Source organism: Perognathus longimembris, chromosome 8, assembly GCF_023159225.1.
Source record: "Perognathus longimembris pacificus isolate PPM17 chromosome 8, ASM2315922v1, whole genome shotgun sequence".
In the NCBI taxonomy this organism is placed as follows: domain Eukaryota; kingdom Metazoa; phylum Chordata; class Mammalia; order Rodentia; family Heteromyidae; genus Perognathus; species Perognathus longimembris.
The window spans coordinates 77,292,931-77,307,819 of NC_063168.1; the positions used below are offsets into that span (position 1 = coordinate 77,292,931).

At 60.9% G+C, this 14,889-nt stretch overlaps 1 protein-coding gene across 1 annotated transcript in view; it reads left to right on the top strand.

Moving 5' to 3' along the window:
* Pxdn (peroxidasin) overlaps nt 1-14,889 on the top strand; it is a 65,851-nt gene that overhangs the window by 34,443 nt on the left and 16,519 nt on the right. The window contains 7 exon segments of the mRNA XM_048353474.1: nt 1,383-1,552; nt 1,681-1,798; nt 2,595-2,764; nt 9,944-10,216; nt 12,208-12,324; nt 12,830-12,988; nt 14,074-14,186. Coding sequence (XP_048209431.1) covers nt 1,383-1,552; nt 1,681-1,798; nt 2,595-2,764; nt 9,944-10,216; nt 12,208-12,324; nt 12,830-12,988; nt 14,074-14,186 — 1,120 coding nt within the window.

The window sequence follows — 14,889 nt, forward strand, 5'->3', positions numbered from 1 at the left end:
GACTCAGGAGGCAGCTGCATTGGGTTTGTTTTACCTCCTCAGTGAGGACGTAGACTGTCAGAACCATTTACGGCTTATGTTTTGGACACCCTCAGTCACAGTAAGGTGCACATTCTCGGTGGGAAGGTAGGATGGACCTCCCGTGTCAGGAGGTAACAGGAGGAAGTAAACCCCCTGACCCCCGCTCAGGGCAGAGGGTTGGATGATGGAGTTGACTGCCGGCCTTGCTCAACAGGGAATCCCTCAACTTAGAGTCAGAGGCTGACATACAGCTCTCAGAGCACCCTGGATGCCAGGTGCCCAGAGCTGTCTCTAACCCTAGCCCCCAGGGTCTCTGTGACAGAATGGACCACCAGGTGGCATGTACCTCATGCCCTTCTTTTTAAAAAAATCTTAATAGATTATTATTTTAAATTAATTTTATTTATTTTTTTGATTACGTGGTCCTGAGGAATTGAACCCGGGGCCTCATGCATGCTAGGCAAGAACTCTGCCACTAGGCCACATTGCCAGCCCCTGATGTTCTTCTCGACTTTGCCCTCTGTTCTCAGCCCCATGTTGACTTACATGGTTCCGATACTCAGCGGTGGGCTGCAGGGCCTGCTCGTCTCTGGATGTCTAGAGCCTCTGGTTTCTTGTCAGAGGATGCTGATGCTTGCAGCAGGGCTTGTTCTGTGTCCTGGACAAGTGTAGGTGTAGGGCGTGGTCTTCCCCAGGGCACGTGGCCAGAGTGGGTGGACCTAGTAGGGACACTAGTGAACTCAGACACTGGGGCTTTGCGGCCTCCTGATCCCTGCTCCAGACACTGGGCCTTTGTGGTCTCTTGACCCCATGCTTGGGTTGCGGTTGAGCTGCGGTTCTGCCAAGCTGTCCGGGTCACACAACCCATTAGTGAGCAGGTGCCGGCTGGGGAGCTGCTTCTCCTTCCTCAGTCCTTACCTCATAGGACGTAGCATCTTCCTGAGGCGGGCAAAGGCCGGCCTATGCCGAGCTTCCCCGGGAGAGGGGACGGAGCTGCCCTGCCCTCAGAGGGCCGGAGGGTGCAGAGCCCCCCAGCCAGGCATGAGTCTGCTCCGCTGGGATTGGTCACTGGCTTTCATGAACGGTGTCCTCCCAGTCTCCCAGGATTGCTTTGTCGAGCGCGTTTGTCCTTTGTGTTGCTGTTGGCTGAGCTCTGCATCCATGTTAGGGTCTCAGGCTCTCTCAAGGGGTCTCTGGGAGCAGCGGTACCCTGGTCCCCCTGTCACCCGGCAGGACCACCTTTCCTCCTGCTGGGCCCCGGTGGGGTCTACAGCTGTAGACCCACGCCAGAAGGCCAGCTTTCCAGGCTGGATCAGCCACCCCATAATTCGGTTGCCATACGCCGTTGCTTCTCCCTGCAGGCGACTGGACTCGAATGCACTTCGCTGTGACTGTGAGATCCTGTGGCTGGCAGACCTGTTGAAGACCTATGCCCAGTCGGGGAACACTCAGGCAGCAGCCACCTGCGAATACCCCAGGCGTATCCAGGGGCGCTCCGTGGCGACCATCACCCCTGCGGAGCTGAACTGCGGTGAGCGGGCCCCCGGGGGGTGCTGCAGAGGGCTCACCGCGTCTCCACCCGCGTGGCCGTCCACTCTGCGTCCTCGGCTGTGCTCAGCTCGGGCTGAGACCCTGGTTTCCTTTCCTTGTTGGGCACAGAGAGGCCCCGGATAACGTCAGAGCCACAGGACGTGGATGCCACCTCGGGGGCCACTGCGTACTTCACCTGCAAGGCCGAGGGCAACCCCAAGCCCGAGATCATCTGGCTCCGCAACAAGTGAGTGGGCTGGGCAGGGGCAGGTCCATCTGGCCGCCTGGGCGCACGGAGCCGCGGGCGCTGGGCTCTGCCTCCTCCTCTCCTAGGCGGAGGTGTGGAGGAGAAAAGAGTCGCACAGCTTGTCTTCTGGGGGACACTGACCGCTGCTCAGACTTCAGCGGCATGTCCTGCAGGCTGGTATTGGTTTAAGGAATACAGATAGTTTCTAGAAAGCTCCTGATTTTAGTAACATATAAATATGTTTACCATGTAGCTTGCAGAAATAAAGGAAAATGTCTTGAGTTTTCTCCTTGATGTTTATTTTCCCCTTTGGAATCAGCACCATGGTAAAGTGTTCAGGTAGCCGGTACCAGTGGCTCATGCCTGTCATCTGAGCTACTCAAGAGGCTGAGATCTGAGACTGAGGTTTGGAGCCAGCAGATAAATCTGAGCAGACAGATCCAAGAGACTCTTCATCTCCAGTTAGCTGACAAATGCTAGAGTGGAGCTGTGGCTCAAGCGGTAGAATGCCAGCTGCAAAGCCCAGCAATTGCACTAGGGAAGTCCTGAGTTCAAGCCCCAGGACTGCTACCACCTGCCCCCAGGAAAGAAAAGAAGCATTTAGGTAGACTGGACATGGGAATAATAGATGTGTGGATTAAGTAACAGGGTAACTGCCTAGGAGCCATTCTGGGACAGGCCAGTGAGGAGGAAGCAGAGGGCAGGCCTGCCTTTCTGCCTTCCCAGGTGTTGGGTGTGGTGTGGGACCTGGACTTGGCGGCAAACCCTGGCGCACACTGGGTTTCTGTGCTTGTAGCAACGAGCTGAGCATGGAAGCGGACTCACGCCTAAACCTGCTGGATGACGGGACCCTGATGATCGAGAACACGCAGGAGGCCGACCAGGGCGTTTACCAGTGCATGGCGAAGAACGTGGCTGGAGAGGTGAAGACGCAGGAGGTGACCCTCAGGTACTTTGGGTCTCCAGGTACGTGGCAGGTGTTCCCCGCCCTCCTTTTCTTGCACCACAACGTGGTCACCTCTCCAGGTGAAGCTGCCTCCCAGGGCCCCCGTGCAGGCCTCTCCCCCCCAGGGCCCCCCAGGGCCCCACACACACCTCCCCCCCCCCAGGGCCCCGGCGTAGCCACTCCACTTGGTGCCTCTTGACAGTGAGGTTTTTGCCAAGGGCTACTGATTTTTTTCTTTTTAATTTAAATTGCCCGTGATTAAAATGTTGGCACTTAACTTTTCAAGTGTGCAGTTTGTCCGAGCGGTGGCAGTGCAGGTGGCCTCAGGGGTGTCTGACTGGCCACAGGCGAGGCGTCGGGAGACCGCTCCGAGTCTGCTCCCATCTGGGCCAGCCCGCGTTCTGCCTCCGCAGCCGGGCTTCGGGACTGCCTCACCTCCTGCACAGGTTCTGGCTTCCCCGGAAGGCCTGCGTATTCCGGCTGAGGGCGGTGACCTGGTCCTGCGTGCGTGTATTTAGGTTCCTGGCTTCTTTAGACTGGTCTGTGCCTCCCTAATGCATCCCAGCACGGACACAGTGACTGTTAGCCAGTGAGCACGCCCCGCTGTCAGCTTCGTTCCAAGGGGATCAGATGGGTGTACTGCTGCTGTGTCCTTAGGCAAGCGCCGGCATCTCGGTGCCCACAGAGAGGCAAAGCCGGACTTGGGCAAGGCGTTGTGCGTGTGTGCATTGCATGCTTCTTAGGAATAAAACGATCCCCAAGTGTAGGGTGTGCATGACAGGGCAGAGGAGCAGCTGACGCTGCGGGACATGGCTTCCCACGTGGGGATGCGGGGCCTGAGATGGGCATTTCGCTCCTTTGGGTCCAAATGTTCTAGTTAGCACCCAGGCTAACAGCCTCAGTAAATGACCTTGAGCTGTTGGCCTGGCTCCCTGGTGCTCCCTGAGGCAGAGTCAGCCCCGAGCCAGATGAAGGTGCTCACACCCTGATAGCCCCTGACTGGCCCCTGCCCGCTCTGCCAAGCCGGCAGCTAAGAAGAGATTGTACTTACATTTTTTGACATTATAAGCACTGATGCTTTTCAACGTTTTATTTATTTTTTATTATTATAAATAAACTCTTATATACAGAGGGGTTACCGTTACATAGGTCAGGTAATGAGTGCATTTCATTTCAGACAGTATCCCCCCTTCCTTTGCTCGCCCAGGTTTTCCCTCGTTCCCACCCACCCACAGGTTGTACTATGGCTCATTTGTAGCATAGCGTCTAGTGAGTACCACTGCTGCATTTGTTCACCTCTGCCCCTCTGTATTCCTGTGCCCGCCCCCCTTATCCTTCCAAAGACAGATAAATGAACAAACAAGACAAAAGGAAAACAAAAATAAGAGAAAGCAATCTTTCTACCTCTTGGAGTTTTTCATATTTTACTGTTAGGAATGAGGATAATATTTTGTGGTGGCTGACAGCCCTGTGACACTTGCATTGTAGAAGGTAAGTACTGTGAGGAGCTGCCAGGTGGTACAGGGAACAAACCAGCCCCTCAGCCCACGGAAGACAGTGTCAGGCCTGCTCCCGATTCCCGGTGGGCGTGCCCAGAGTCACGGAGGACAGGGACCTGGAAACGCGGCTGCTGGACGCCCGAGTTCTATTACGTACATGCAAGCCTGTTTGTATTCTCTTGGGGAATTAAATGCTTGCAGTGAAATAAACTATTAAAGTTACTCATTTATTTTTCATCTTCCAACCCCTGCTTCTGTTATGGAAGTTTTAGTGGCCATCTTAGAAAACTTACGATGTACTGTGAAGTTCCCGCAGTCCAGTGTCGCTCCTGGTCTTTATTTTTCTCTCCTGTCTTACTTAGCTAATACACTATTTTGGGGTTTTGTATTTTTTTAATTGACAAAAATGACCTTATTTTTTCTATTTTGTATCCTGTCTGTGTGTCTTTTGGGGTCGTATCCCATGTCTGGGGTGAGGTAGGGTGGGGACACCCATGGTGGCCGGCCTTGGGGTCGTGTCCCGTGTCTGGGTGAGGTGGGATGGGCAGGGACGCCTGTGGTGCCCTTGGGGTCGTGTCCCGTGTCTGGGTGAGGTGGGATGGACAGGGACGCCCGTGGTGGCCTTGGGGTCGTGTCCCGTGTCTGGGTGAGGTGGGATGGGGACGCCCATGGTGGCCTTGGGGTCATGTCCCGTGTCTGGGTGAGGTGGGATGGGCAGGGACACCCGTGGTGGCCTTGGGGTCGTGTCCCGTGTCTGGGTGAGGTGGGATGGGGATGCCCGTGGTGGCCTTGGGGTCGTGTCCCGTGTCTGGGTGAGGTGGGATGGGGACGCCCGTGGTGACCGTGGGGTCGTGTCCCGTGTCTGGGTGAGGTGGGATGGGCAGGGACGCCCGTGGTGGCCTTGGGGTCGCGTCCCGTGTCTGGGGTGAGGTGGGATGGGGACGCCCGTGGTGGCCTTGGGGTCGTGTCCCGTGTCTGGGTGAGGTGGGATGGGGATGCCCGTGGTGGCCTTGGGGTCGTGTCCCGTGTCTGGGGTGAGGTGAGGTGGGATGGACAGGGACGCCCGTGGTGGCCTTGGGGTCGCGTCCCGTGTCTGGGGTGAGGTGGGGTGGGGACGCCCATGGTGGCCTTGGGGTCGTGTCCCGTGTCTGGGGTGAGGTGGGGTGGGCAGGGACGCCCGTGGCGGCCTTGGGGTCGTGTCCCGTGTCTGGGGTGAGGTGGGGTGGGGACGCCCGTGGTGGCCTTGGGGTCGTGTCCCGTGTCTGGGGTGAGGTGGGATGGGGACGCCCGTGGTGGCCTTGGGGTCGTGTCCCGTGTCTGGGGTGAGGTGGGGTGGGCAGGGACGCCCGTGGCGGCCTTGGGGTCGTGTCCCGTGTCTGGGTGAGGTGGGGTGGGGACGCCCGTGGTGGCCTTGGGGTCGCGTCCCGTGTCTGGGGTGAGGTGGGGTGGGGACGCCCGTGGTGACCGTGGGGTCGTGTCCCGTGTCTGGGGTGAGGTGAGGTGGGATGGGGACGCCCGTGGTGACCTTGGGGTCGTGTCCCGTGTCTGGGGTGAGGTGGGGTGGGCAGGGACGCCCGTGGTGGCCTTGGGGTTGCGTCCCGTGTCTGGGTGAGGTGGGGTGGGCAGGGACGCCCGTGGCGGCCTTGGGGTCGTGTCCCGTGTCTGGGGTGAGGTGGGATGGGGACGCCCGTGGTGGCCTTGGGGTCGTGTCCCGTGTCTGGGTGAGGTGGGATGGACAGGGACGCCCGTGGTGGCCTTGGGGTCGCGTCCCGTGTCTGGGGTGAGGTGGGGTGGGGACGCCCGTGGTGGCCTTGGGGTCGTGTCCCGTGTCTGGGTGAGGTGGGATGGGGACGCCCGTGGTGACCGTGGGGTCGTGTCCCGTGTGTGGGGTGAGGTGGGATGGGCAGGGACGCCCGTGGTGGCCTTGGGGTCGTGTCCCGTGTCTGGGGTGAGGTGGGATGGGGACGCCCATGGTGGCCTTGGGGTCGTGTCCCGTGTCTGGGGTGAGGTGGGGTGGGCAGGGACGCCCGTGGCGGCCTTGGGGTCGTGTCCCGTGTCTGGGGTGAGGTGGGATGGGGACGCCCGTGGTGGCCTTGGGGTCGCGTCCTGTGTCTGGGGTGAGGTGGGATGGGGACGCCCGTGGTGGCCTTGGGGTCGTGTCCCGTGTCTGGGTGAGGTGGGATGGGGATGCCCGTGGTGGCCTTGGGGTCGTGTCCCGTGTCTGGGTGAGGTGGGATGGGGACGCCCGTGGTGGCCTTGGGGTCGTGTCCCGTTTCTGGGGTGAGGTGGGGTGGGGACACCCGTGGTGGCCTTGGGGTCGTGTCCTGTGTCTGGGGTGAGGTGGGGTGGCGACGCCCGTGGTGGCCTTGGGGTCGTGTCCCGTGTCTGGGGTGAGGTGGGATGGGGACGTCCGTGGTGACCGTGGGGTCGTGTCCCGTGTCTGGGGTGAGGTGGGATGGGCAGGGACGCCCGTGGCGGCCGTGGGGTCATGTCCCGTGTCTGGGGTGAGGTGGGATGGACAGGGACGCCCGTGGTGGCCTTGGGGTCGCGTCCCGTGTCTGGGGTGAGGTGGGGTGGGCAGGGACACCCGTGGCGGCCTTGGGGTCGTGTCCCGTGTCTGGGGTGAGGTGGGATGGGGACGCCCGTGGTGGCCGTGGGGTCGTGTCCCGTGTCTGGGGTGAGGTGGGATGGACAGGGACGCCCGTGGTGGCCTTGGGGTCGCGTCCCGTGTCTGGGGTGAGGTGGGGTGGGGACGCCCGTGGTGGCCTTGGGGTCGTGTCCCGTGTCTGGGTGAGGTGGGATGGGGACGCCCGTGGTGACCGTGGGGTCGTGTCCCGTGTCTGGGGTGAGGTGGGATGGGCAGGGACGCCCGTGGTGGCCTTGGGGTCGTGTCCCGTGTCTGGGGTGAGGTGAGGTGGGATGGACAGGGAAGCCCGTGGTGGCCTTGGGGTCGTGTCCCGTGTCTGGGGTGAGGTGGGGTGGGGACACCCGTGGTGGCCTTGGGGTCGCGTCCCGTGTCTGGGGTGAGGTGGGGTGGGGACACCCGTGGTGGCCTTGGGGTCGCGTCCCGTGTCTGGGTGAGGTGGGATGGGCAGGGACGCCCGTGGTGGCCTTGGGGTCGTGTCCCGTGTCTGGGGTGAGGTGGGGTGGGCAGGGACGCCCGTGGTGGCCTTGGGGTCGCGTCCCGTGTGTGGGGTGAGGTGGGGTGGGGACGCCCGTGGTGACCGTGGGGTCGTGTCCCGTGTGTGGGGTGAGGTGGGATGGGCAGGGACGCCCGTGGTGGCCTTGGGGTCGTGTCCCGTGTCTGGGTGAGGTGGGATGGACAGGGACGCCCGTGGTGGCCTTGGGGTCGTGTCCCGTGTCTGGGTGAGGTGGGATGGACAGGGACGCCCGTGGTGGCCTTGGGGTCGTGTCCCGTGTCTGGGGTGAGGTGGGATGGGCAGGGACGCCCGTGGTGGCCTTGGGGTCGTGTCCCGTGTCTGGGGTGAGGTGGGATGGACAGGGACGCCCGTGGTGGCCTTGGGGTCGCGTCCCGTGTCTGGGTGAGGTGGGTGGGGACGCCCGTGGTGGCCTTGGGGTCGTGTCCCGTGTCTGGGGTGAGGTGGGGTGGGATGGGGACGCCCGTGGTGGCCTTGGGGTCGTGTCCCGTGTCTGGGGTGAGGTGGGATGGGCAGGGACGCCCGTGGTGGCCTTGGGGTCGTGTCCCGTGTCTGGGGTGAGGTGAGGTGGGATGGACAGGGAAGCCCGTGGTGGCCTTGGGGTCGTGTCCCGTGTCTGGGGTGAGGTGGGGTGGGGACACCCGTGGTGGCCTTGGGGTCGCGTCCCGTGTCTGGGGTGAGGTGGGGTGGGGACGCCCGTGGTGGCCGTGGGGTCGTGTCCCGTGTCTGGGGTGGGGTGAGGTGAGGTGGGATGGGCAGGGACGCCCGTGGTGGCCTTGGGGTCGCGTCCCGTGTCTGGGGTGAGGTGGGGTGGGGACGCCCGTGGTGACCGTGGGGTCGTGTCCCGTGTCTGGGGTGAGGTGGGGTGGACAGGGACGCCCGTGGTGGCCTTGGGGTCGCGTCCCGTGTCTGGGGTGAGGTGGGGTGGGGACACCCGTGGTGGCCTTGGGGTCGTGTCCCGTGTCTGGGGTGAGGTGGGGTGGGGACGCCCGTGGTGGCCTTGGGGTCGCGTCCCGTTTCTGGGGTGAGGTGGGATGGGGACGCCCGTGGTGGCCGTGGGGTCGTGTCCCGTGTCTGGGGTGAGGTGGGGTGGGCAGGGACGCCCGTGGCGGCCTTGGGGTCGTGTCCCATGTCTGGGTGAGGTGGGGTGGGGACGCCCGTGGTGACCGTGGGGTCGTGTCCCGTGTCTGGGGTGAGGTGGGATGGACAGGGACGCCCGTGGTGGCCTTGGGGTCGCGTCCCGTGTCTGGGGTGAGGTGGGGTGGGCAGGGACACCCGTGGTGGCCTTGGGGTCGTGTCCCGTGTCTGGGGTGAGGTGAGGTGGGATGGGGACGCCCGTGGTGGCCGTGGGGTCGTGTCCCGTGTCTGGGGTGAGGTGGGATGGACAGGGACGCCCGTGGTGGCCTTGGGGTCGCGTCCCGTGTCTGGGTGAGGTGGGATGGGGACGCCCGTGGTGGCCTTGGGGTCGTGTCCCGTGTCTGGGTGAGGTGGGATGGGCAGGGACGCCCGTGGTGGCCTTGGGGTCGTGTCCCGTGTCTGGGGTGAGGTGGGGTGGGGACGCCCGTGGTGGCCTTGGGGTCGTGTCCCGTGTCTGGGTGAGGTGGGGTGGGGACGCCCGTGGTGACCGTGGGGTCGTGTCCCGTGTGTGGGGTGAGGTGGGATGGGCAGGGACGCCCGTGGTGGCCTTGGGGTCGTGTCCCGTGTCTGGGGTGAGGTGGGATGGACAGGGACGCCCGTGGTGGCCTTGGGGTCGCGTCCCGTGTCTGGGGTGAGGTGGGGTGGGGACGCCCGTGGTGACCGGCCTCTGACAGTCTCTGGCGGGTCTTGCATCATGACAACTCCCCGTCACCTCCGCCCGTGTCAGCCTGCTCTCCGGTTCTTTTCCTCTCTAGTGGCAAGGGTGCAGGTGTGATGCCAGTGTTGGGGCCCAGTTCCAGTTGTCAACCAGGCCACTTGTGTGGGGTTTCTGAGCTCGTCTCCTCAGGCGGCCTAAGTCTCCTTCAAGTCACATTAAATGACAGGGCTCTGTAGAATTCACCTGGGCAGAGTTCCTATCTCCGAGTGACTCAGCTTCACAGACTCGTCTGCCTGTTAGTCTGGTAGATAGGATGATATTAAATGACACTGGTATTTTAATAAGTTTATCAGACATTTGAATAATACAACCTAAACATCATCAGATACAGAGATATGCAGCAAAGTCTCCCTTCTGTCTTCCTTCTCCACTCAGTTCCTGTCCCTGTCTGACTGCCCGCTGACGTGCATATGTAAAATGAACAAGGTTCTCATGGTCTCTGCCTATTGTTGGCCTGTACTGCTTACATGCCGCCATCTCTGTGTGGTTTTCATATGTGGGTAGTTTGCCTGCATGTTTTTTCCTTTAAAAATGCAGTGAAATTTAAAAAATGCAACGATGAAATTTAGTTGGTTCTGCTCAATTTGGAGGAATAGGGAGTGAATGAGTAGCCTGGGTACAGAAAATGATGGGTCAAAAAGCTTGTGAAACTGGGAGAAATTAATTGGGGCTTTCTGTTTGTGACAGCCCGACTCGCTTTTGTAATCCAGCCGCAGAACACAGAGGTGCTGGTGGGCGAGAGTGTCACGCTGGAGTGCAGTGCCACGGGCCACCCTCAGCCGCAGATCACCTGGACCAGAGGTGACCGGTCCCCCTTGCCGGCGGACCCCCGGGTGAACATCACCTCTTCCGGTGGCCTGTACATACAGAAGGTCGTGCAGGGCGACAGCGGGGAGTACACCTGCTTTGCCTCCAACGGGGTGGAGAGCATACATGCCACGGCCCTCATCATCGTGCAGGGTGAGCAGCGCCAAGGTTCGGGCCCCGCTCCTAGGCTGGCCCAGTGTGCACCGGGTACCCCCAGAGCCAGGGCTCTCTCCTGACTCCCACCTTCTCGGTCTCCCCCACGGGCTAGCCGTTACCCCTCACGCTCCCTCCCCGATAGCTGATGACGCACACGGGGCTCACGTTCCTCAGGAGGATGAACCTGGTTGCTGGGTGATGGGGGCCAGGTCACTAGGGGCCTGATAGGCAAGGCAGCCCGTGCACGTGACCATGCATTGACTGAATAAGTCAGCCCTGTGCAGAGAGCTGTGAATGCACCCCGAGGTCACGGTGATTGTGTCAGTGTGTACATGATGGAGACAGCTGTGAATGTGCCCTGAGGTCACGGTGATTGTGTCAGTGTGTACATGATGGAGACAGCTGTGAACGTTCCCTGAGGTCACGGTGATTGTGTCAGTGTGTACATGATGGAGACAGCTGTGAATGTGCCCTGAGGTCACGGTGATTGTGTCAGTGTGTGTACAGTGTGTACATGATGGAGACAGCTGTGAACGTTCCCTGAGGTCACAGTGATTGTGTCAGTGTGTGTACAGTGTGTACACGATGGAGACAGCTGTGAATGTGCCCTGAGGTCACGGTTACTGTGTCAGTGTGTGTACAGTGTGTACACGATGGAGACAGCTGTGAATGTGCCCTGAGGTCACGGTGATTGTGTCAGTGTGTGTACAGTGTGTACATGATGGAGACAGCTGTGAATGTGCCCTGAGGTCACGGTGATTGTGTCAGTGTGTGTCAGTGTGTACATGATGGAGACAGCTGTGAATGTGCCCTGAGGTCACGGTTACTGTGTCAGTGTGTACATGATGGAGACAGCTGTGAATGTGCCCTGAGGTCACGGTGATTGTGTGGCAGTGTGTACAGTGTGTACACGATGCAGACGGCTGTGAATGTGCCCTGAGGTCACGGTGATTGTGTCAGTGTGTGTACAGTGTGTACATGATGCAGACGGCTGTGAATGTGCCCTGAGGTCACGGTGATTGTGTGGCAGTGTGTACAGTGTGTACACGATGGAGACAGCTGTGAATGTGCCCTGAGGTCACGGTGATTGTGTCAGTGTGTGTACAGTGTGTACACGATGGAGACAGCTGTGAATGTGCCCTGAGGTCACGGTGATTGTGTCAGTGTGTGTACAGTGTGTACACGATGGAGACAGCTGTGAATGTGCCCTGAGGTCACGGTGATTGTGTCAGTGTGTGTACAGTGTGTACATGATGGAGACAGCTGTGAATGTGCCCTGAGGTCACGGTGATTGTGTGTCAGTGTGTACATGATGGAGACCATTGTGCATGCACCCCGAGGTCATAGGGCGAGAAGTGCGAATGTGGTATGCATGGAGCCAGCAGCTCTGACTTCTTGGGTCTTTATGTATTGCTTCACTTACTTTACCGCGACGTTAGGTGAGTTTCTAATGGGCTATGTGTTTAGTCTGTCAAGCGTTGCAGAACAGAACTTCAGTGTCAGGAGGCGATTCCTTCCCACACCTCTGCTGAGCCACCTCCACCTCAGCCTCACTGCTGCTCGTGGCGGATCTGCGCGTCTTCACAGACCCAGCCCCGCAGCGCACAATGAGCTTTCCTTTTCTGTACTTGTGTCTTTTGTACAAATGGCTGCCTCTTGGGTAGCTTGTGCAGTAGCGATGCCTTCTGTCACTGTGAGCACCACTGACGTGTTAACCAGTCCCACCTCTCACTGCAGGCGGGGGGGGGGGGACAGTGCCCGTCCATGTTACCCCCGCCTCCCCCTGGGAGCAGTGTGGCCTCGCCCATGGTCTGTGCACATGAGCGTTTGCATGGTGCCAAGGACACACCATTCTTGGCCTATTTTCAGCCCTCTTTTTCTTTCGGAGATGCTTGTAGGTGTAGCCTGTTACCCTATCAGCCTCTGCTGGTGTGGCATTTTTACCCAGTGCTGTCCCTAAATGTTGTCTTTGGAATGTTTTCACACAGCACTTCCTCAGTTTACTGTGACGCCCGAGAACAGGGTGGTCACCGAGGGTCAGACCGTCGACTTCCAGTGCGAGGCCAAGGGGCACCCCCAGCCCGTCATCGCCTGGACCAAAGGAGGTAAGCGTGGGCTCCGGCCCTGCCGCCTCCTTCACGCCTCTCCTCTGGGAAGCAAGAAGCAGGCTGACCTCCGTCAGCAAAACCCAAGCCTTTCCACTCTGCCTTGAACCAAAGCGTGCCTGTGGTGTCCACGCCTGCAGAGGCCTCTGCCCGGGGCAGCAGGAGGCGAGGTCGGCTCACAGACGAGCGCGCCAAACCCTGCACAGGAGGCAGCCCGGCGTGGGCCCTGCCCCTCAGAAGCCCGGCGCCCACACTGTCCTGGCCCTCCCTCGTCGGCTGACAGACAATCCGCTTGGCCTTAGAGGGGCATCGGCTGGGGTGGCCAAAGAGCAGCTGTCCTGATAGGCAACGCTCAGGCTGTAGGGTGCTGCCATCCTTGGAGATAAAAGTGTCCCCAGAAGCCAGTGTCCCGCTCGCTCTCAAGCACCAGTGTCTATACCTGGCTTAAAGGATGTCCCCTTGGTGGACAGGCGGTCCTGTGTCTAGCGTGTCCCGTGTCCCCTAGGGAGCCCGCTCTCTGTGGACAGGCGGCACCTGGTGCTCTCATCTGGCACGCTCAGGATCTCGGGGGTGGCCCTGCATGACCAGGGCCAGTACGAGTGCCAGGCGGTCAACATCATTGGCTCTCAGAAGGTCGTGGCCCACCTCGTCGTGCAGCCCAGAGGTAGGTGGCGCCGGGGTCTATCCGGGTCTGATTGGCTGCGCCGACCGCACGGCAGTGTGCTGGTGGTGTTGCGCTTGGTCGGGTCTGCACTTGCCTTCCCCAGGGCTCTCCGGGTAGCCTGTCAACTCCTTACCGGTTCCTCGTAAGTACTGTGTTTATTCTGTCACGGAGGGCTCACTGAGCTCCGGGAGGCCGGCTTGTTAGACCCTAGCCCGCGGCTCTTCTGGTAAACGAGGCTCCCTTGAGAGAAGGGTGCTGCCAAACGCATTCCCGGGCGGTTCCTTAGGGAGTGCAGGCTGGAGGCTGTGGCGGCCCAGCACATCTCCCAAGGGGCACTGCCTCCTGTGTGCCCCTCGCGGTGGAGCCTCTCCTGCCCGTCTCCCCCGCCTGTGCCTTCGGGCGAGAAGGGTCGTCTCTTCTCTCCCGGAGGAGCCAGGGTCAGACGATGAAGGAGCACTGTCAAGTGCACAGGTCCCAGAAGTGACCCCTGGAGATGTCCAGGCTGCCCAGCCCGAGGGTGGTGTTAAGAGACACGGAGACGGGCTGTGGGCAGTGGGCACGGCCCAGCCTGCGGGCGCTTGATTCCTCTGGTACCCGAGGCAAGGGTCTGGGATTGCACGGAAGCTTCTTGTATTTTCTCAAGCCTGGCCCTGAGTCTGGGTTAGACAAGCTTGTCCTCATCCTACCTTGTCTGGGATGTGACCCGCGCTGGGTGAGATTCCTCAGAGGGGCCCAGGGGCCCTGGCCTGTCAGGGGCGGAAGCTCTGCTCCCTGAAGTTCTGTGTGTCCCCGCGGCAGCGGTACCACAGCGGGTCGCCCTGCTGCCCGCGGGGCAGCCGCCGGGCCTGTGCGGGGCCCCGGGCAGGGCACGGAGCCCAGGGCAGGAGGCAGCTTCGAGGCTGGAACAGGGCAGCAGGTCACCTTGAGTCCCTGTGGCCCTTGACTCTGGGCACTGCGGCTGCCAGGAGCCAGGGAAGTCCCATTGCGGAGGCCCCGGCTCGGCCTAAGCGTAGTGTGTACAGGTTCCACTCTTTGTTCCGAGCGTCCTGGGGCGTCCCCAGCTACACGAGTAACTCTCTTTCCAGTCACCCCGGTGTTCGCCAGCATCCCCAGGGACCTGACTGTCGAGGTGGGCAGTAACGTGCAGCTCCCGTGCAGCTCCCAGGGGGAGCCGGAGCCAGCCATCACCTGGAACAAGGTAAGGAGCCGCCAGGTCCCCTTCCTCCACGGCAGTGTGGCCACCACCACCTCCCTGCTCCTCCTCACACTCTGCTCAGAAAAGGCTTGCTGTAAGCAGGGGTTAAAAATGTCCCCAAGCCCTCCTCCTGATGAGAGCACGCTTTCCAGCAGCCAAGCAAAAAACCCTGTCCATGTATGTGCATAGGCAAGGAAGCTGGTTTTCCCTTTATTTCCTTCTCTGCCGTTCAGCCTGGTTGAGAGAGCCCGGTAGGGCTCACAGTGTACAGTGGACCATGGGAGGGTGATGGTGTCACAGGGTCCCTACGGGGAGGGGAGGGTGCTAAGGCAGTGAGGGCTCCCAACTCCTCCTCTGTCCTCTCCACACACACTGTGGCCTGGCATGTGGCGGGTCCTTCCTGGGTCTGGCCCCGGGGGATTCCCTGGTGCCCTCTGGGGCCTCCTCACGGAGCCCCCGGCCCACGTGAGTCTACTGTGTGCTCTGCCCCTGCTCACACTCACTCTCAGTGATACCCGGCTTTGCCTAGAGCTCTGTCCTCAGCCACACATCTGCCTGTGAAGAGCTGCTAGTTCAAGTCACTGGGAAGAACGGCAAGCAGCACCTTCCTTTTTAGGTGGGATGGATCTGAGCCTCTCTGATGTCTCCACTTCTGAAGTCTTAACGCAGACCATCCACCTCTGAGGAGGGCAGCTTCAGTCTCCGA